This window comes from Balaenoptera musculus, chromosome 3 (assembly GCF_009873245.2).
Source record: "Balaenoptera musculus isolate JJ_BM4_2016_0621 chromosome 3, mBalMus1.pri.v3, whole genome shotgun sequence".
Taxonomy (NCBI): Eukaryota; Metazoa; Chordata; class Mammalia; order Artiodactyla; family Balaenopteridae; genus Balaenoptera; species Balaenoptera musculus.
Genome location: NC_045787.1, coordinates 118,866,849 through 118,889,737, shown reverse-complemented (window position 1 = coordinate 118,889,737; position 22,889 = coordinate 118,866,849). Strand labels below are relative to the sequence as shown.

Genomic DNA, 22,889 nt, shown 5'->3' with positions numbered 1-22,889 from the left:
AAATAGCATTGCTTTGGGTCAGTAAAGTCTACAGCAAGTAAAAAGGAATCTTACTGTGGCGTTGTTTTAATTATATAACCCTATTTCAGAAAGGAAACAGATGCAGTGTTTGCACTGCATGATGCAATTCATACTGATCTTGCTTTCAGCAGGGACAATTACAGATGAGGACAACTAGGATGAGGGGATGACAGGTCTGGACCCAGAGACAAGAGGTATCTCTTTGCATGGCAAGGCTCACTCAATGTCTGTGACTTGGAAAGAACATGGGAACAAGATTTTATTTTTAAATTTGGGAGAGAACCAACCACACTTTAAGATTTGATAAATCAGCTATTCTCTAGTCCTCTAGGCCTGTGAAATACTTCAGATATCCATTCCCCCTTACCCATTGCAGTTGTTTTCTAACTAGTTTTCCGCCTCCAGTTTATCCTCCATCATGCTAAGTTTTTCTTCCTAACGCAGTTTGATCATATAATGTTATCACCCCAACACACAGGTGTCTTCAGTGAGCACTCAGTGCATACTCAGCATGGTTTCTGGCTTCCCAGAATCCGGCCTAATTTTATCTCTCGTTGTTCTCCTTCACATACTCTTTGTTCCCACTCAGAATGATCTATTCTTCAAACATACCCCTAGCTCATGATGTTCATACCACCATGTAAAGCCTCTCTGCTGTACATCCCTAGCTCTTATCACTTTCTACCTTTTAGTACTCACAGCTTATTTCCTTTATTAGAATGCAAACAGGAGAGTCACACACTCATATATACATACCCATTGGTCTGGGCAGAGTGAAAAATGAAGGAGATTCGTGTTCATGTGAAAAAAGGTAGAGATTTTAAAATTGTGAGCTCTGGGTGCTACTGACTAAGGATTCCAAAAAAATTAATGAAGTCTTAAACCACATTATTAGAATAATAGTCTTGTTGTACTCTATGTGAGTTAATGATGGCATTAGTAGTTTGTGTTCAGGATGCCATATTAAAAGTAACAGTGACTGACTGACAATTGTAAATATGTCCAGAGTGGCAAGGAGTTTGGAAATTAACATCAACTGATGAACAGAGGATGAATGGAGGAAGGAGAAAAGGACACTTGAGAATGATGAGGACAGCCTAAAAAGATATCCTGTGAAGATAAAGCAAACATATTGTTTTATCTGTTGGGTATGCCAGGCACAAAAATAACAGGTAGAAGTTATAGAAAAGCATCTATTTGAGCTGAGCTGAGTGTGAAATGGGAGGGGGCTTGCCTTATGTAGTAAGCTCGAATTATTGTATCTATTTTAGTAGAGACTGGATGATGCTAGCTCTAACTATTTTAAAAGAGGCTGAATTATTGAGTTAAACTTGGTGTTGCTGCTCTATTGGTAATAATCATATTTGAGTACTTACCAAGTGCCAGACACTATTTAAGAGCTTGAGCTATATAATAGATGAGGCCCCTGCTAACATACTGATGAGGAAAATCAAATAAATGACCAAAATTATTTCCGAGAGCCATGAGAGAATAGTGTGTGGGGAGGAGAAGGGAGAGGGGTATAGGCTACGTTAGATTCGGGGACCATAGAAGGCCTCTCTAAATAGCTGAGCACTAAATAGTACAAAAGAACAAGCTTATAGGAAAGGTAGGGCATCTCAGGCAGAAAAGATGAGTACAAAGGCTGGAAACAACCTTGGCATGTGTAAGGAACTGAGAGAAAGCCACTGAGGATATTCTGTGAGTTTAGAGAAGTGGACAGGGACCAAGTCAAGCAGCATCTTGTAGGCCATGAAATAGAGTTTAGATTTTATTCTCAGAGCATGAAGAAACCAGTGCACGGGGGAGGGGGGGTTTCAAACAGAGGAAAACATGATGGAAAATGGATTACAGGGGAACATCAAATACTGACCACACTCCTAATATGTGCCTGGTACAGTATTAGCAGAGGACAAGACAAAGTTCCTGACCTTTATTGCTTACACTCTAGTTGGGGAGACACAGATAACCATCAAATAAAATAATCTCAGACTGTGATGGAGTTTTTACTAGAGAGAGGTCTTTTTCAGATAGGGTGGCTAATAGCTTCTTGGAGGAGGTGTCATTCATTTGAGCTGAGTGAGACCTGAAGGAGAAGACCAGTCTTCATAGTGAGAAGAAACATGACAAGAGGCATGTGAAATATGTACTATAATCAGACTCTTTGTATTCCAAGAAGGGGCCATATCTCTGCTCTCAGTTAGTAGGCACTGCCATGTGGTTCACCAGACCAGATCTCCACACATACTCTTAGGTATCTACTTCAAAGAAAGAAGTCACCTTGACTATCTATTGCCAAAAAAGACTGCTCAAACCACTGCATCACAATTTGACAAGATTTTAAGTTGTTTGATCAAATTTAACTGATCAAAATATGTAGCTTACTTATATGTATATTCAAAGACATTTGAAATTTCTTAGTACTTGCTCATTTCAGAATCTGACCATGCTTACTTAAAAAGTTAAAAACATGTTGACAGGGACTTCCCTGCCGGTCCAGTGGTTAAGACTTCGCCTTCCAATGCAGGGGGTGTGGGTTCGATCCCTGGTTGGGGAGCTAAGATCCCACATGCCTCGCAGCCAAAAATCCAAAACATAAAACAGAATCAATGTTGTAACAAATTCAATAAAGAGTTTAAAAATGGTCCACATCAAAAAAAAAAATCTTTAAACCAAAACAACATGTTGTTGACTATATTTACTCTTCATAGTCACTTTCTAAAAGGCAATTTGAAGTCATTTAATTGGGATTAAAACTCTGAATTTATATGAAACACCAACATATCCTCTTTTATAAAATTAATCTAATTCAGAGTTTTTATTTGGGGGGCACTCAAATTTAGACTTTAACAGTTATAGCATAACCTGGTATTTCTTACATAAAGTAGGAGTTAACAGAAATTTCTTCTCAGTGTTCAACTTTATTGGAGGATAAATGGCTTACAGAAACAACAGCTTTTAAGTGGGCATTCTTATTTCCCATTCTTGTATCCTTATGCTGTTGTGATAATAATCATCTTTTTTTTTTTCTGTTAAGAAGTCCAAGATCACTTTGTCAGAAAATTTAAAAAAAAAAAACAGATCTTGAGGCATTTTTAAAAGCATGAATGAGGCTCAGTTTCAGGCTCTTAGTGTTTGAGAGTCTATTTGAAAATCATAGATGTGATACTAACTGTTGAGAATCCTAATTGAGAATTCATTTGGGGTACCTTTAGTTGGAAGAATATTCAGTCGCATAATGTCAGTCAGAGGCGGATTTTGGGTATCAGAAAGCCTACAGTCAAGTTCTAATTCTGACCCTCTACATAACTGTAAACAGTATCACATATAGTTGTCTTTAGAATGGAATGCTGTGAAAAAAAATACCGTTTGATTTTCAAATGGGTAGGATTTTAAAAACTGTGTTGTCTAACTGGACATATTCAAATACTACCATAAAACCTGGTAATAAATTCTGTAGAAATAAATTCTAAAATACTTAAATAAAACAAATGTAGAATAATAATTTCTCCACTATATTAAGGAAAGTTTTCCAAAATTCTAATCCAGAGAGAATTAGCATTAATTGCAATAGTTAGATGAGTTCATGGCTTTGCAAAATAGAACAAAAAAGTACTTTTTTGGGGAACAAGAATTATTTCTTCCTAACTCAAACACTGATATTTGTCTTTCACAGGCAGAGAATGGCTTTACCCTGCATGTATGACCAATGTAAACATATGCTATATGTTTCCTCTGAGTTAAACAGACTTCAGGTATCTTATGAAGAGTATCTCTGTATGAAAACCTTACTGCTTCTCTCTTCAGGTTGGTAGAACACCTACTCTCTTCTAATAAATAGTCACCTAAATATTCAAAAGCGTAAAATATAGAAGTCTAGAAACAAAGGTTTATTTGTATACAAAGCACAGGTTTATTTGTATACAAAGCACTAATGATTATACCAAGTCTACTATTTCCTGCTAGTCAGGTACCTTAGATTTTCATAAATGTAAAATTTTAGAAAGGTACAGTCAGTGATACCAAGATTAATAAGATAGATAGGTATCATGGAGAAATGGAGAGGTATATGAATCACATGGCAGGGAGGAGGAGGTCTCTACTGATCTGGAATATCTACAGCCTTCTTCTGTCCTGCAACCTTTGACAATGCCAGTATAGAAGACACAGAGAAGGAATGCCAACAAGAATGATTTTTGTTTCTCTACTACACTGTTATTTGGTGAAAAATTTTAGTTATACAATGAGTACTACTGTGTATACGAAATTACAGATGAGACCTAATAAAACTTAAAAGCTTTTGCACAGCAAAGGAAGCCATAAACAAAACGAAAAGACAGCCCACAGAATGGGAGAAAATATTTGCAAACAAAGTGACCAACCAACAAAGGATTAATCTCTAAAATATACAAACAGTTAATGCAGCTCAATATCAAAAAAATAACCCAATCAAAAATGGGCAGAAGATCTAAATAGACATATCTCCAAAGAAGAAATACTGACAAAGAAATGGCCAAGAGTCACATGAAAAGCTGCTCAACATCACTAGAGAACTGCAAATCAAAAACTACAATGAGGTATCACCTCACACCAGTCAGAATGGCTAGCACCACAAAAATCTACAAACAGTAAATGCTGGAGAGGGTGTGAAGAAAAGGGAACCCTCTTGCACTGTTGGTGGGAATGTAAATTGATACACCCACTATGGAGGACAGTATAAAAAGTTTCTTGAAAAACTAAAAATAGAGCTACCATATGATCCAGCAATCCCGCTCCAAGACATATATCTGTAGAAAACCATAATTCGAAAAGATACATGCACCCCAATGTTCACTGCAGCACTATTTACAATAGCCAAGACATGGAAGCCACCTAAATGTCCATCAACAGAGGAATGGATAAAGAAGATGTGGTAATATACAATAGAGTAGAGTATTAGCCATAAAAAAAGAACAAAATAATGTCATTTGCAGCAACATGGATGGACCTAGAGATTGTCATACTGAGTGAAGTCAGTCAGACAGAGAAAGACAAATATCATATGATATTGCTTATACATGAAATCTTAAAAAATGATACAAATGGGGCTTCCCTGGTGGCGCAGTGGTTGAGAATCTGCCTGCCGATGTAGGGGACCCTGGTTCAAGCCCTGGTCTGGGAAGATCCCACATGCCGCAGAGCAGCTAGGCCCGTGAGCCACAACTACTGAGCCTGCGCATCTGGAGCTTGTGCTCCACAACAAGAGAGGCTGCGACAGTGAGAGGCCCGTGCACCGCGATTGAAGAGTGGCCCCCGCTCACCGCAACTAGAGAAAGCCCTCACACAAGAAGTGAAGACCCAACACAGCCAAAAATAAATAAATAAATTAATTAATTAATTAATAAAAAATGATACAAATGAACTTATTTACAAAACAGAAAGAGTCATAGATGTAGAAAAACTTATGGTTGCCAAGGGGGAAGCGGGGGGAGGGATAAATTGGGAGATTGGAATTGACATATACACACTACTATACATAAAATAGATAACTAATAAGAACCTACCATATAGCACAGGGAACTCTACTCAATACTCTGTAATGGCCTATAGGGGAAAAGAATCTAAAAAGAGTGGGTATATGTATATATACAATATAACTGATTCACTTTACTGTACAGCAGAAATTAACACAACATTGTGAATCAACTATACTCCAGTAAAAATTAATTTAAAAAAAAAATTATGGGAGAAAAAGATATAACCTACAAAAGGTGTGCTTGATTACTATTAGAAGGTTGGTTAATGCAGCACTGGAGCTGGACTGCTGGACAGATTCTATCTAGAGTTTATAGAACAATCTTGAAAGTTTAGATGAAGTTATTGGTATATGAACTTCAGTGAGACTACTTTCAGCTAGGAAAGGCATACTAGAAAACTTTTGAAAAATACGAAGTATCTCGTCTATCTACCTTAGTAAAAATGTGGCATTTTCAACAACTAATAAAAGAAGGTCTGTGAACCAGTTAGCATTATAAACTTCAGGTCACTCCAGTAAAAATGATTAGGTTAGTATTTATAAAATACAGAGTTGATAGCTGAGTACCTCTTTCATATACAAACAAGTAGCTTTCCAATTTTTAAAAAAAGGTTTCATTCCATTAGTAACAACTGTGGTTTCAAAGTTGCTAAATAACTGCACATGACTATACCTGTTTAAGCTTTTCCAAAGCACACATCAATATTAATGCTTTCATACTATCTTCATTTTACAAAAGGTTGTTTAATGTCACTAGATTTAAGGAATATTAATATTTCAATCAAAGTAAGAAAAATTTCCACAACCCATTAAAAATACTAATTTTTAAGGTTACCTATAGCAGTACTCTTGTTAAAGAAGTGAGCTTGATGTTATTTGAGGAAACAGTTAAATTTCTGATCATGAATCATTTTGATTGGTAATATCCAGGTACAGGTCAGTGCTAAGATACTGACTAACCTTACTGGTAAAAAATGATGCTTTAAGTTTTATACATTCCAGACTCACTGAGCTATATGTATTTTTTTTTCCATTGTAGATGATAAGAAAAAGTAAATTGAACCAGTATATATCACTGGTTCTTTAAAAAAAAAATAAAATCAGAAGAATGAAAATACATACCTTAAGATATAATTAGACTTCTACTCTGACATAGGTATCCTTACCTCCCACTAAAAAATGCTAGACTAAAACTTTGTGCAGGCAGGTACTGAAAGAGGTAAGCTGCATTCTGAAGCTAGCTTTCTCTTAGAGGATATTTGCAAAGCCTGGTAAATTAGTATACTTAGTAAGTTTAAAGACAAGTGCAATTGTAAAAAAAAAATGATGGCTCTAAAGGCAGATTAGATGCATTTGAAGAGACTTTAAACTGAAATACATATCTGAAGAAATTAGCCAGAATACAATTTTTAAGATGCATATATATGTGTGTATACATGTACATGTATTCATTATTTATATATGTGTGTTATGTATGTATGTAAATGAACAACAATAAGAGGCATGATTGAGGGAGGAGGTCTAAAACAGTGCTTCACAACTCTTTTCATGTCATAATGAACATAAAAAATATCATTCATACGTAGCACAATGAGGTAAATGAATAAGGCTACTTGCAACCAGTGGCAACCAGCATAACAGACATTATCAACACATTTGTAACCCATTCATAGCACACCAGCTGAAAAAAGCTCTGGTCTTATTATAATTATCAGAGATCCAAAATGAAAGGAGAAAAGATATAATGGCTGAAAACTTTCCAGAACAGCAGCAATTGAAGAAAGTGGAGTAAAAGTTTTTTCAGAAAGCTAAGGAAAAAAAAATTGAAAAATGAGGGTGGCTTTCCAGTTTCAGCTCTCACAATTAAACAGCTTGGCAGTTATCATTCCCATCCTCACAAATAAGTAAAAGCTGAGCAAACTGACAGTCAATGACTTCTTTTTAGATCCATCAGTGAAGTAAGGTCACAGGGCAAACCACTACCTGAAAATCTGGAGAAACAGGCAAATACAGAGAAGCTCAGCCGAGATCAGCTTTCTGGAAACAGAAGCTACTGGAGCCAGTAACATAGGAACACTTACAGTATTTTTGATGAATTTCTGGAGATGAAGTGAGGAAAAGCTGGCATGTTAAAAACTCTGGGGACCCAGTCTTAGGGGGGTTGTCCCCCACAGTTTTCTGGGGTTTACCTCCAGAAGCCCCACCAGGTTTTCAAGGTGAAGATCAGAGAAAGATTCCCTCATGTTTCTGACGTGGCGAAACGGGCAAATAGATAATTCCAGCCCCCTTTACCTTCGTATCTCATGTAAGGGAGGAGAAGGAGGAGGGAAAAAAAAAAAGGTTCAGAAGCACGTCTAAAGGTCAGAGCCTAGGGACTCAGGCCTACTATAATTAATTTAAAAAAAAACAAAAAAGAAAAAAGAAAAACCTGAGATTTAACCATAAAAGTATAAAACACTCCACATCCCCAACACCTTACAATCATATTAACAGAGTTCCAGTATAATCCAGAATTACAACTGGGAGACCTACAGAACACAGCTATTTAAGAAGGTGTTCTTAGGGAAACTCAAAGACAACAGGGGGAAAAAAATAAGAACAAGGAAATTAGAGGAAACTGAAACCTCTTAACACCTATAGCTTCAGCAAGCCTTAAACACAACCTGCTCCTAACCAGATTAAAAGCCTAATTAATTACCTCAGTTCTGATATGTCATATCCAGCTCTCAGCAAAAAATTTAAAACTACAATCTGGAGAGACATGCATCAAAACCAGACTCAGACATAACACAGATGTTATAATTATCAGATAGGGAATTTAACATAACAACAATAAATATATTAAGGGCTCTAATGGAAAAAGTAAACATACAAGAGAATATATGGGTTTTGTAAGCAGAGAGGTAGAAACTCTAAGAAAGAATCAAAATGAAATGCTAGAAATTAATTAAAAATACTGTAATGAAAATGAAGAATGCTGGGCTCATCAGCAGATTTGACACAGCCAAGGAAAGAATCACTGAGCTTGAAGATACCTCAGTAGAAACTTCCCAAACTCAAATGCAAAGAGAAAAAGAAATGAAAAAAATGCAACAAAACATTCAAGAACTGTGAGGACAATTACAAAAGGTGTAACGTACAAGTAATGGGAATATCAGAAGTAAAAAAAAAGGAAGGAACAGAAGAAATATTTGAAGCAATAAAGGCTGATAAATTTCCAAAATTAATGACACACGCCAAAGCACAGATCCAGGAAGCTCGGAAAATACCCAGAAAGGTAAATAAACAGCAAAAAATCTACACCTAGGCATATTTTACTCAAATTACAGAAAACCAAAGACAATAAGGAAATCTTGAAAGAGGCCAGAGGAAAAAACAGCTTACTTGTTCCTTATAAAGAACAAGGATAAAAATTACATTAGAATTCTCATTAGAAACCATGCAAGCAAGAAGGTAGTGAACTATTTATTCAGTGTTGAAAGAAAGAAAAAGATCACCCATGTAAGATTTGGTGTCCAGTGAAAGTACCCTTCATAAGTGAAGGCAAAAGGAAGACTTTCACAGACAAAAATCTGGGAGAATTAGTCGTAGAAGACCTGCCTTGCATAAAATGTTAAAAGAAGTTCTGCTGAGGAAAGGAGATTAATTTAGTTCAGAAACACGGATCTACTTAAAGAAAGGAAGAGCTCTAGAGAAGGAATAGATGAAAATAAAATTTCATTTTTCTTCTTAATTGATCTAATAACTGTTTAAAGTAATAATAGCAACAGTGTATGGGATAATTATAACATATGGATAAGTGAAATGAATGTTAGCAATGTTAAAAGGATGGGGGTGAAGAATTGGGAATACTCTGTTTTAAGGATACCTGCACTACCTATAAAATAGTGCAGTGCTATTTGAAAGGAGATGTAGATTAGTTGTAAATGTACATTGCAAACTCTAGGGCAGCCACTAAACACAACTCTAAAAAGAAGTAATAATTGATATACTGAGAGGAGAGAAAAATAGAATCATACACAACACAATAAAAACTAGAAAAGGCAGAAAAAAGGAAATAACAAGAACAGTGAGTAGAAAACAGTCACAAACATGTAGATATTAATCCAAATATCTCAACCACTTTAAATTTGAAAGACCTAAATATACCAATAGTCCTATTTATTTTTAATGAAGGTCAAAAGAAAATTTGCCACCACAGATCCTCAGTAAAGTAATATTAAAGGATATACTTAGGCTAAGGAAAGTAATCCCATCTTTGAAGAGGGAAAAAAGAACACAGAAAGTGGTAAATATTTAGATACATTTAAACTAACACTGTATAAAATAACAGTAATAGTGTCTTTGGGGAGTTAAAAAATACAACTAAAGTACACAATAGTTACATACACGCAAGAAGGTGGGCTTCCCTGGTGGCGCAGTGGTTAAGAATCCACCTGCCAATGCAGAACATGGGTTCAAGCCCTGGTCCGGGAAGATCCCACATGCTGCGGAGCAGCTAAGCCTGTGTGCCACAACTACTGAGCCTGCAAGCCACAACTAATGAGCCCACGTGCCACAACTACTGAAGCCCATGCACCTAGAGCCCCTGCTCCGCAACAGAGTAGCCCCCACTCGCCACAACTAGAGAAAGCCCGCGCGCAGCAACAAAGAGCCACCGCAGCCAAAGATAAATATTTATTTTTTTAAAAAAAGGCAAGTTTGATAAGTTAAAAATGAGTGTTTAAATTTCAAGGATGACAACAAGAAATAGAAAGAGTGTACAGAGTATACAAAGTACATACCAAACCATGAGGGGTTGGGGGGAGAACATGGTAAGAAAAACCAATCCAAAAGAATAAAAGAAATGAGAGGCGGTGGGTGGGGAAGCATAAACAAAGGCATGATAAGAGGAAGTAACAAGTAGATGGTACAAATAATTCAAATATATCAGCAATTTCATTAAATATAGATGGACTAAATGCTCCAAGGCTCCAAGATAAAAAGATATAGAAAGTGCAAGACTGGACTAAGAAAACAATCCAACTTTGTGCTATTTACAAGAGATATACCTAAATAAAGATGTTGAGTGGCTGATATACTATGCATAGTGTAACCCAGTGGTGGCAAACTTTCTGTAAAAGGCCAGATGGTAAATGTTTTCAGCTTTGCATACAGTCTCTGTCAGTAGTACTCAAACTCTGCCCCTTGTGACGTGACCACAGTCATCAACAATACTTAAGGAGAACAGGCATGGCTGTGTTTCAGTAAAACTTTATTTACAAAAACAGGCTGCAGGTAGTGGGTCATTGCTGACCACGGCTTTACCCAAAAGAAAGCTGAAGCAGCTACATTATTATCAAAATAGACTCTAAGGCCCCCCAAAACAGTTCTATATTTAAAGATACTCATTAGATAAAGCATTCTACTCACCAGGAAAATAATTCTGAATATATGGCCCTGAACTACATTAAGCAAAAATCCCAAGGATTATTGGGGGTAATTTGGAATGGATGAAATTCTTTTAAATATAAATACTGAATAGGATTTCTCCCCTAATTATTTTTAGAATGAGGACAACCAGCAGGGAAAAAAAATTTATAAATAAGCAGTCATTATTTTAAAAATTAGCAATAACTAGATTATTTGTAACCCACTTTAAACATGGCAGTGATAAGAGTATCACTCCTGATTAAGTGGCCTTCATTTTCACACTAATACTGACATCTCAGAAGTGTCGACTTTGCTTTATGGAATCAAGACGTTTTCATATGTATTCTTTGGTCTAATCCTAACCAAAATCCTATGAGAGTGATATACCACATTAAAAAAATGAAGGATAAAAACATATGATCATCTCAGTAAATGTAGAAAAAGCATTTGACAAAATTCAACATCCATGGGAGGGAGACGCAAGAGGGAAGAGATATGGGGATATATGTAGAGCTGATTCACTTTGTTACACAGCAGAAACTAACACACCATTGTAAAGCAATTATACTCCAATAGAGATGTTATTTAAAAAGAAAAATTCAACATCCATTTATAATAAAAACTCTCAACAAACCCAGTATAGAAATAGGGTATCCGAACATAATAAAGGCCATATATGACAAGCCCACAGCTAATGTCATACTCAGTGGTGAAAAGCTGAAAGCTTTTCCTCTGAAATAAGGAGTGAGAGCCAAGGATGCCCACTCTAGCCACTTCTAGTCAACCTAGTACTGGAAGTTCTAGCCAGAGCAGTTAGGCAAGAAAAAGAAATAAAAGGCATCCAAAATCAAAAAAGGAAGAAGTAAAACTCTAACTGGGGTCCGCACATCCTGGGTGGTCTAATTATTACTGCCTGTTTAATTGTAATCAATAAAACTATTTGAAAAAAAAATTTTTTAATAGGTAAAACCCTCACTATTTGCAGATGATCTGATTTTATATATAGAAAACCCTAAAGATGCCATCAAAAAAAACTGTTTGAACTAATAAATTCAGTGAAGTTGCAGGATACAAATTCAATTTACAAAAAATTAAGAAAACAATTCCATTTACAGTTGCATCAAAAAGAACAAAAAACATAGGAATAAATTTAACCACAGAGGTAAAAGACTTGTACGCTGAAAACTAAGACGTTTCAGTGAAAGAAACTGAAGGAAATTAAAAAAAAAATGGACATTGTGTGCTTATGTTTGGAAGAATTAATATTGTTAAAATGTCCATACTGTTCAAAGAAATCAACAGATTCAATGCAATCCCTATCAAAATTCCTATGGCATTTGTCACAGAAACAGAACAAACAATCCTAAAATTTGTATGGAAGCATAAAGACCCAGAATAGCCAAAGCAATCTTGAGAAAGAAGAACAAAGCTGAACACACACCCTGGTTTCAAACTATATTATAAAGCTGTACAGTATGGTACTGGCATAAAACCATTCACAAAGATCAATGGAACATAATTGAGAGCCAAGAAATAAAGCCGTGCATATATTGACAAAGGAGCCAACAGTATACAATGGGGAAACAACAGTCTCTTTAGTAAAGATGTTGGGAAAACTGGACAGCTACATGCAAAAGAATGAAACTGGACCACTTTCTTACACCAGACACAAAAATTAACTCAAAATACATCAGACTTGAACATAAGTCCTGAAATCATAGAAGTCCTAGAAGAAAACATAGGCCGTAAGCTCCTTGATGTCCGTCTTGGGGTTGATTTTTCAGATTGGACACCAAAAGCCAAGGCAACAAAAGCAAAATAAACAAATGAGACTATATCAAACTAAAGAGCTTCTACACAGCAAAGGGAACCATCAACAGAATGAAGAGGCAACCTACCAAATGAGAGGAAATATTTGCAAATCATATATCTGATTAGGGGTTAATATCCACAACGTATAAAGAACTCATACAACTCAATAGCAAAAAAACAAATACCCTGGTTTTTAAAATGGGCGAAGGACCTGAACAGACATCTCACAAAGACATACAAACAGTCAACAAGTACATAAGAAGGTGCTTAACATCATTAGTCATCAGGGAAATGCATGCAAATCAAAACCACACCTTACATCTATTAGAATGACTATTATCAAAAAGCCCAAAGAAAACAAGTGTTGGCAAGGGTGTGGAGAAAAAGGGGACCTTTGTGCACTCTTCAGGGAATGTAAATTGGTGCAGCCACTATAGAAAACAGTATGGAGGTTTTTCAGCAAATTAAAAATAGAACTACTGTATGATCCAGCAATTCCACTTTGGGGTATTTAACCATAGGAAACAAAAAAAGATATGGAAAAGAGAAGTGCACCCCCACGTTCACTGCAGAATAATTTATGATAGCCAAGATACGGAAACAGCCTAAGTGTCCGCTGATGGATGACTGCATAAAGAAAATGTGGTATATATATTTGCTGGCATATTACTCAGCCATAAGAAAGAATGAAATCTCATCATTTGCAACAACGTGGATGGACCTTGAGGGCATTATGCTAAGTGAAATAAGTCAGAGAAGACAAATACCATATAATCTTACTTGTATGTGGAATCTAAAAACAAAAGCTCATGGACACAGAGTACAAACTGGTGGATAAAGAGTTGTGTGTGTGTTGGGGGGCTGGTGTTGGGGGATGGGAGAAATGGGTGAAGAGTTTAGAGAGTACAGACTTCTAGCTATAAAATAAATAATTCATGGAGATGTACAGCAGGGTGCCTACAGTTAATAATGATACTGTATATTTGAAAATTGCTAAGGGTAAAATCTTCAAAAGTTGATCACAAGAAAAGTTTTGTAACAATTTATGGTGATGGATGTTAACTAGACTTACTGTGGTGATCATTTTGCAATATATACAAATATTAAATCATTGTTATACACCTGAAATTATTGTAATGTTATATATTAATTATATCTAAATTTTTTTAAATAAAAAATTTTTTTTTAATTCACTGAGAAAGAGTAGGAAACGGGCTCAGGGAGGTTATACTCAAGTCCACAGGGCAAGTAAGAATGAAAAAGACTTCCTTCTCCTGAACCCACTGCTTTTCCTCTATTCCAGCATTTTCTAAGATGTCAGCAGCAATGAAGTTTAAGTTCGGGAAACAATGTGTTCCCCTCCCTGGAGAGTGCATAATTATAGCTCTGAGAAGTCCTGAAATCCAGAAATCTGCCTAACTTTGTATTAAACACTTAGTTTTGCTAAATTCTGACCATCAAATCCTTTTTTCCCTAATCATCATTAACACAGAACCAGAGTTCCTAGGAGCACACTTTAAGAAATGTAGCATCCACAAAAGTCATAATCTCTGCAAGACTAAGTGAAACCATGGTTAACACTCTGTTCACAGTCCCTCTTACTGGTATCATTTTTTGAAGAGTAATGTAAAAAACTGATTTTATACCAACTTTATGATCCATGAGGTATTTTCTGTATTTCTGTACATAAGGAAAGGCAGATATTTGCTCCCCAGTAAGGCATATATATAAGCCACATAAAAAAACAAGTTTCTTTTTAGACTGGAATTGTACCAACTCAGTATGTTAACACACTGATTAATAAAATGTATTGCATGCTGATTTTAAGGTCCTAATTGACTGGTGATATCACAGATATTCCAAGATGTAATTGAAAGAATAAACACTGTTTTGTTGAAACCGTCTATGTCTGTACTAGAATTAAACTCAAGGGCAGAATGACAGTCAATGTATTATTCATTTGGTCTTCAAATTAGCTTTGTGAACTAAGGAGGAAGGTGCTTACCAGCTCCATTCATAAATGAGAAACAAAGTGATAAACCCAAAGTTAAGTCCTCCAATGTTCTATTATCCCATATTCTCTCATGGCTGTAGTTTCATAATCCTTCGAAAATGCTTATGTTTTAATGGAGTGCATTAAGAACAGATAAGACTATGTAAATCATGAAATGTGCTACTACTAATAAATGCCCTACTTGCATAAATGAAAAGTTATCACAAGAAAATTCTTTAATTGATTACATCTTAACCTTTTAGTTCCTAAGGAAGGTTTGAAGAGTCAAGAGCTATTTGATGAAATTAGAATGACCTACATCAAAGAGCTAGGAAAAGCCATCGTCAAGAGAGAAGGAAACTCCAGTCAGAACTGGCAGCGGTTTTACCAGCTGACAAAACTCTTGGACTCCATGCATGATGTAAGTGTCAAACAAAAATCCAAATATCAAAAGAATTTTTGAGACATAAAGTATGTCCTGATTAGTGTATATAATTATATACCAGTAGTTGTTGGGGGTTTTTTTTTTCCCATTTATGGATTTTCGTGATGGTTTGATTTCAACCTATAAAGTTCAGTTTGGCACACATTTCTCCTAAGGCCAATTATGAAATACTGTTTCATCTAGTTATGTGCATCTAACATCATGATGCTAGTACAGAATTTAACAGCACTATTTTTTTAAAAGGTAGAATTCCTTATTTTTGTATGAATTTATCCAGTAAGTTCGAATGTGTCCTTCATATACTATGGTACTGCAATTCTTCACAAAATACTTAATTCCATATAATTCTATATACAATTTAAGAAATTCAAAGATCTTTGGTACCTGAGTGCTCATTTTATTTGGGTAAACTTCTTTTTCACCTGGGGAATTCCAGCAGAGATTGGTATATTCTAAGTCAGAAATTTAAAAAAAAAAAAAAAAAAATAGAGGCCAACAACAAGCATGAGATATCCCTACTGCTAAGTTTTTAAGACTGATCATTACTATATATTCTCTTGCAGGTGGTTGAAAATCTCCTTAACTATTGCTTCCAAACATTTTTGGATAAGACCATGAGTATTGAATTCCCAGAGATGTTAGCTGAAATCATCACCAATCAGATACCAAAATATTCAAGTGGAAATATCAAAAAACTTCTGTTTCATCAAAAGTGACTGCCTTAATAAGAAGGGTTGCCTTAAAGAAAGTTGAATTTATAGCTTTTATTGTACACACTGTCAATCTGTCCTGTAGCAGTTTTGTTTTTCTTTTTTGTTTTTGTCTGGTTTTGGTTTTTGTTTCGTTTTAAATACGCACTACATGTGGTTTATAGAGGGCCAAGACTTGGCAACAGAAGCAGTTGAGCCATCACTTTTCAGTGATGGGAAAAGTAGAAAGTGATAGTTGGTGGATCCCAGAAATTAGAAACAATAACACAGGGGTAAGCTCCACTTTCAGAGAAGGATGGCACCTAAACCACCAGTGCCCGAAGTCTGCGTGATGAACTTTCTGCTCATACTTTTCACAGTTGGCTGGACAAGATTTTCTAGACTTTTTGTTGGTGTATTTTCCCCTGTATAGTTAGGATAGCATTTTTTGATTTATGCATGGAAACCTGAAAAAAGTTTACAAGTGTATATCAGAAAAGGGAAGTTGTGCCTTTTATAGCTATTACTGTCTGGTTTTAACAATTTCCTTTATATTCAGTGAACTATGCTTGCTCATTTTTTCTTACATAATTTTTGTATTCAAGTTATTGTATAGCTGTTTAAGATGGGCAGCTAGTTCATAGCTTTCCTAAATAAACTCTAAACATTAATCTTCTGTGTGAAAATGGGTTGGTGCTTCTAACCTGATGGCACTTAGCTATCAGAAGACCACAAAAATTGACTCAAATCTCCAGTTTTCTTGTCAAAAAAGCTCATATTTTGTACATATCTGCTTCAGTGGAGAATTATATAGATTGTGCAAATTAACCGTCCTAACTGGTGTAGAGCACGTAGTCCAGTGACCTGCTGGGTAAACCATGGATTACAAAAGACTAATTAAAAAAAATTAAAAAATAAAAAATAAAAAAAATAAAACTACCAAGAGGCCCTGTTTGTACCTAACGCCCTATCTCTGCAATGGTTAGATGGCAAGAAAGTTGGTAAACTGTCTTTCAGGACCTTTTGTTGTAGTTTGTATAACTTCTTAAAAGTTATGATTCCAGATAACCAGCTGAAACACAGCTGAGAAGATTTTAATCTGTCCAAGTAATTCCTCCCTCTAAACTTTACACCCCCCCCCCCAAAGTCTGTAATATGGCAAAAGTGGCTAGACACCCATTTTCACATTCCCATTTGTCACCAATTGGTCTTTCTTTCCTGGGGGTACAGGAAAGCTCAGCTACTGATTTTTCTGATTTAGGACTATACGTCAGACTTCCGTGTTCGTAAAACTATACATCCCTCACATCCTTATGTGTGCCATGGAGTTCAACAAAAGTCATGTGAATTTCTCCTCCTCACTGTTGAGAATTATCATTTTAAACAAGATAGAAGCTGTAGTAGCCCTTTCTGTGTGCACCTTACCAACTTTCTGTAAACTCAAAACTTGTATTTACTAAGCCACAAGAAATTTGATTTCTATTCAAGGTGGCCAAATTATTTGTGTAATAGAAAACTGAAAATCTAATATTAAAAATATGAAACTTCTAATATATTTTTATATTTAGTTATAGTTTCAGATATATATCATATTGGTATTCACTAATCTGGGAAGGGAAGGGCTACTGCAGCTTTACATGCAATTTATTAAAATGATTGTAAAATAGCTTGTATAGTGTAAAATAAGAATGATTTTTAGATGAGATTGTTTTATCATGACATGTTATATATTTTTTGTAGGGGTCAAAGAAATGTTGACGGATAACCTCTATGATTTATAATGTGTGCGAGCATTCATACAGGCAGCAGTGGGCTCAGAAACCAAACAGGTCTGCTCTAGAGGAAGAGGGAAATGGAGACTGGCCCTGTGTGCTATGAAGGTTCTCGAGGCTCCGTCCCATTGAGGTCAGAGAGGAAGTTACCCTCTGCCTCCCAGAATGGCCACCCTTCTCATTCCAACAGTGAGTCTGTCTGCGCAGGTTTAGTTTACTGAACCTCCCCTTGCGCTAAAGTGTTTAAACAGGGGACAGAAAGGCGGTGCTTACACACCTACAGGCACCATCACGTACAGCCTCTCCAACAGTTTAATAAAAACAGAGGCTTTAGAAGTTTGGCAATAATACGCATAGAGGTACCAGCAATATGTAAATAGTGCAGAATCTCATAGGTTGCCAATAATACACTAACTCCTTTCTTTCCTACAAGAGTTCCTTTCCAAATGAGGACATGTTTATGTTTTCTTTGAATGCTTTTTGAATGTTCTTATTTTTCGGTATTTTAGAGAAATTATTTAATAAAAAATGTAATCATTTGCTTTTTGAATGCTCTCTAAAAGGGGCTATTCCTTTGTAATTGTTTAAATTGATCTCAAAGTATTTTAAAATGGTTTGTAACCCAGCTGGATGTGAAATTTTTGGTGCCTAAGAAATACCGCTTGAATATTATCATCAGCGACAGTGTTACGTTTCAGAAAGAGCTTCTGAAAGATAAATTATTATTCATTTATAGAACGCTGCAGAAAGCACATCACACGGGAATCTGGACTTTAGCCCCAACAACCTTGGCTCCCCAGAAATAGAGCTCAGTGAATAAAAGATATGTGCACTTTGTGGTTAAAAGGAAATGGACTGACACTCATAAAACTATAGGAGGCTGTACATTAAATGGAAAAAGAAGCTGTGACAATTTAGGATATGTGGGAAAGAAGAAATTTACCTGAATTATGTGTGAGTATAATTATGGATTTAAGTGAAGAAAGCTATGGTGCTATTTGAAAGCAGCTTCATCTTCTATGTATGTTGTATCTTGCCATCCCAAACTGTTGACGTTTGTAGTAATTTCAGCGAGAGGTGACGTGCCTAGGTGACTCACAACAAATCCTGAAAAGTATTTTTAATTACTGGTAGAAAAAAGTGACCCTCTCTGTATTTTTAGGCCTTGCTATGGGATACTATACAAGTGCTTTGGGATATGTATACCCAACTGTCTAAAACTATGGGAGGGGACCCTAAAAGAGCACCTTCCTTCTCCTGGGAAAAAAAAAAAAAAACACACCCCAAAAGGAAAACTAGCATGATTAGTGTTTATGAAGAGCTTAATATTTAGCATAGGATGAGCTCTGGATATGCATATAAAGGAAAGCCAGCCTCACTTCAGAACTGGGGGATGGGAGAAGGAGCAATTCCAATTTCACTTATCTATCTACACAACCTATTATCGTTAAGTCTTATCATTTTAGTTCTCTGTTAAATATCCTAAAACTACATCACCATGAGATAAACAATATTATTATACTTTGATCTGATAGAAGTCAAGAACTGTGGCAGCCCTCAGTGAGATTTTGATCTTGGTGGATCACCCAAAAGACTGTAGCTGTAGATGAAAGTGTTTTTCTGTGCCTGGTTTGAGAATTGGAAGAGAAAGTAAGAGTGTAAGGAGGACATGTTAACCACGTGGAATGGAAGTTTATCGTTTTCAGTCAGCCTGGTCCACCAAGGATTAGTTACCAGGTTTTTGGGAAAGGATTACCTTCTCTCTAGAAGATGCCTGAAAGAAGGATTTTATTTTCTGATGAAAGGCTGTATGAAAATACCCTCCTCGAATAACTTGCTTAACTACACATAGATTCAAGTGTGTCAATATTCTATTTTGTATATTAAACAAATGCTATATAATGGGGACAAATCTATATTATACTGTGTATGGCATTATTAAGAAGCTTTTTCATTATTTTTTATCACAGTAATTTTAAAATGTGTAAAAATTAAAACCAGTGACTCCTGTTTAAAAATAAAAGTTGTAGTTTTTTATTCATGCTGAATAATAATCTGTAGTTTAAAAAAAAAAGTGTCTTTTTACCTACGCAGTGAAATGTCAGACTGTAAAATCTTGTGTGGAAATGTTTAACTTTTATTTTTCATTTAAAGTTGCTGTTCTGGTATTACCAAACCACACATTTGTACTGAATTGGCAGTAAATGTTAGTTAGCCATTTACAGCAATGCCAAATATGGAGAAACATAATAATAAAAAAAAATCTGCTTTTTCATTATATGACTCCAACATGCTTTTGTAGAACTCATGCAGTTCCAATTTTCCTGCTTTTTTCCTCCCTCTTCTACTGAAGGTGGAGTTACCACTTCAGGAAGCTTAAGATGCTAAAGTGGACATTTAAATGTCAATGTGGCAACGGTTACACGCTAATATGGGAGAAATTCAAAATGAGCTTAACCCTGGCTTCAAAGACCCAAAGACTGTCCCATCTATGCCTCAAATGGTCATGTACCAACTACTGCAAAGGCTATTAAGGGAAGGAAGAACTCACTCCTAAGCCTTCTCCAACTGTAACAGTCTTTCTTTATCATGAAAATTGATATTTTATGTAAATAAATGTATTATCTAGTCAAAATTCTTATCTTAATTTAAAATCAGCTCTTTCTCCAGAAAAGGACATAAACATTTAGTAAATATAGCAGTGTTGCACATTATAGACAATAAAAGCAGAAGGGGTAAAATGGTAAGCCAGCTATTCTATACAATCTATATAGTATTTCCAAAAGCATATTGTGTTCAGGTCATATCCATGAACTGGATGATCTAACAAACTTTCCTATCAACACTCTTCTCTCCACAAGTGACCTCCATCCCTAAGGAAAGGGTATTATGATTTTAAAACCAAGTTTGCCTTATCCATCATATGTGCACCAAGTATTTGCTATGTACCCACTATATAATAAATACTGAAGCTAGAATATGAACAAGAAAAATACTATTGCTACCCTCAGTCAGTCACTTGCGAAAGTGTATACAACAAACCTCCTTTCCCAGTGTCTTAAGGTACAATGCAGAAATGCCAGATGATATGGCACCAGTACACGTTATTGCTTTACCATTCACTTCAAGTATTAGCCTTACATTTGTAGAACACTTTCACATACATTATACCAGTTAATCCTCGCCTACCCAATAAATGAATGAAATAAAAACAAATTCTGAGGAAGATATTAACTCTGTTTTATAAAGGGAAAAGCTCAGAGTTTAAACTGATTCATACCTGCTAACTAACTCCCATTTTATTGAAGTTTGAATGAAAAATCTTTGTAATGAGGCCACATTTATCACATGTCAGAAAACATGCCTCTAGTCTACAAGCTCCCAGGGAACTGGTGTTTTCTGTTGTTAAACTAAGCTAGTGTTTCACATTTACTGAGCACTTACTTTGTGCCAGGCATCATGTTTCAATATACTATCTCATTTAAACTTAACAACCCTATAAAGTGCTACTATAAAGTAGTACTATTAACCTCATTGTATTTTTATGAGGAGACTGTGGCTTAAACAACTAACTTGCCTAGGTCACAAAGCTTGGAAGTGGTTAAGTATGACTTTTTTTTTTTTTTAAACACTGGGCATCTGGCTCAAAAGTCCATGCTCTTAAGCACTACTGAGAAATTATTAATACGAAGCTCCTAACTAGATTAAATGAACCCATATTGACCATTCTATATCAGCCTTTTGACATGATCTCATTTAATCTAATCATTTTTACTACCATATCAATTTTGACTTAGACATTTAACAATGATAATTCCTTCTCTTAAAAACATGTGTCCTGAAAAAAAAAAAAAAAAAAAATGTGTCCTGGGCTTCCCTGGTGGCACAGTGGTTAAGAATCCGCCTGCCAATGCACGGGACACAGGTTTGAGCCCTGGTCTGGGAAGATCCCACATGCCACAGGGCAACTAAGCCTGTGCGCCACAACTACTGAGCCTGCGCTCTAGAGCCCGTGTGCCACAACTACTGAAGCCTGTGCGCCTAGATCCCGTGCTCCGCAACAAAGAGAAGCCACCACAGTGAGAAGCCCGTGCACCGCAACAAAGAAGAGCGCCCGCTCACCGCAACTAGAGAAAGCCCGCATACAGCAACGAAGACCCAACGCAGCCATAAATAAATAAATAAATAAATAAATTCATTTTTAAAAAAACATGTGTCCTATCCCTTGGGGATGTTGATGGTAAAAACAGCTGCCCAGAGATGACAATACCCTTTGGTTTGTCAAATATACAAGGAAGCTGTCTCACTAACACCTAAAGGAAAATCAACAAACTTATTTCTTCAAGCTATATAAGGCACATAGGCTACACTCAAAATGAGGAAGACAGTTGTTTATAAATGAAAATTGATGCAAAATTTATTCTTAGTTTGGCAAGTAGGAGCCTGATTTTGGGTGTTGAAAATACAGAGGCATTTACACTAGTTGAATATTTTTTTAGACCTTCAGCTAATCTCTATTAACTGGCAGTAAGTGGCTCTTAAGAGCATTAGGAACTATAGCAGTCTCCTTTTTTATCAAGCTTCTGTTTCCCAGTTAAAATGAAACAATACTTTGCTAGGGAAACATTTTTTACTTTATTCGGTTACAGACATGCTAATCTCAGAACAAAACAGTTCATACAGACCAGGGGTCCCCAACCCCCAGGCCGTGGACTGATAGTTGGCGTTAGGAACCAGACAGCAGGAGGTGAGCAACAGCGGGCAAGGTGAGCGACAGCGGGCAAGGTGAGCGACAGCGAGCGAGCAAGCGAAGCTGCTTCTGCTGCTCCCCATTGCTCCCCACCACTCTCACTACCTCCTGAAACTTCCCCCCACACAGGTCCGTGGAAAAATTGTCTTCCACAAAACCGGTCCCTGGTGCCAAAAAGATTGGGGACCGCTGATACAGACAACATCAGAAACCCAAAAAACTTTCCTAACTCTATCCAACCCACTTGAATAAAAGACAGTTTATACTGTTCACCTTCTATACCCTCACCATAAATAGTCAATAGAATAATATGTGTACACAATGTAAATAAGCCATAGCTTTTCTATTAATGTGGCATTGTCTTGGAAAGTACTGTCTTTGAGTATACACGGGATTATGCTGGAAATAAGAATCTAGGTCATCCAAAACCATTAGGGTTGTTTGCTAGCATTGCAAGGAATGGAGATAAAAATAAAACTC

At 36.1% G+C, this 22,889-nt stretch overlaps 1 protein-coding gene across 10 annotated transcripts in view; it reads left to right on the top strand.

Moving 5' to 3' along the window:
• Nucleotides 1-19,937, top strand: part of NR3C1 (nuclear receptor subfamily 3 group C member 1) — a 124,187-nt gene extending 104,250 nt beyond the window's left edge. For all 10 annotated transcript variants that reach the window (XM_036845705.1, XM_036845697.1, XM_036845699.1 and 7 more), the window contains 3 exons: nucleotides 3,698-3,828; nucleotides 15,017-15,174; nucleotides 15,762-19,937. In XM_036845705.1, coding sequence (XP_036701600.1) covers nucleotides 3,698-3,828; nucleotides 15,017-15,174; nucleotides 15,762-15,914 — 442 coding nt within the window. In that variant the 3' untranslated portion in view covers nucleotides 15,915-19,937. The remainder of the gene's footprint in view (nucleotides 1-3,697; nucleotides 3,829-15,016; nucleotides 15,175-15,761) is intronic.
• Nucleotides 19,938-22,889: the final 2,952 nt, after the last annotated feature.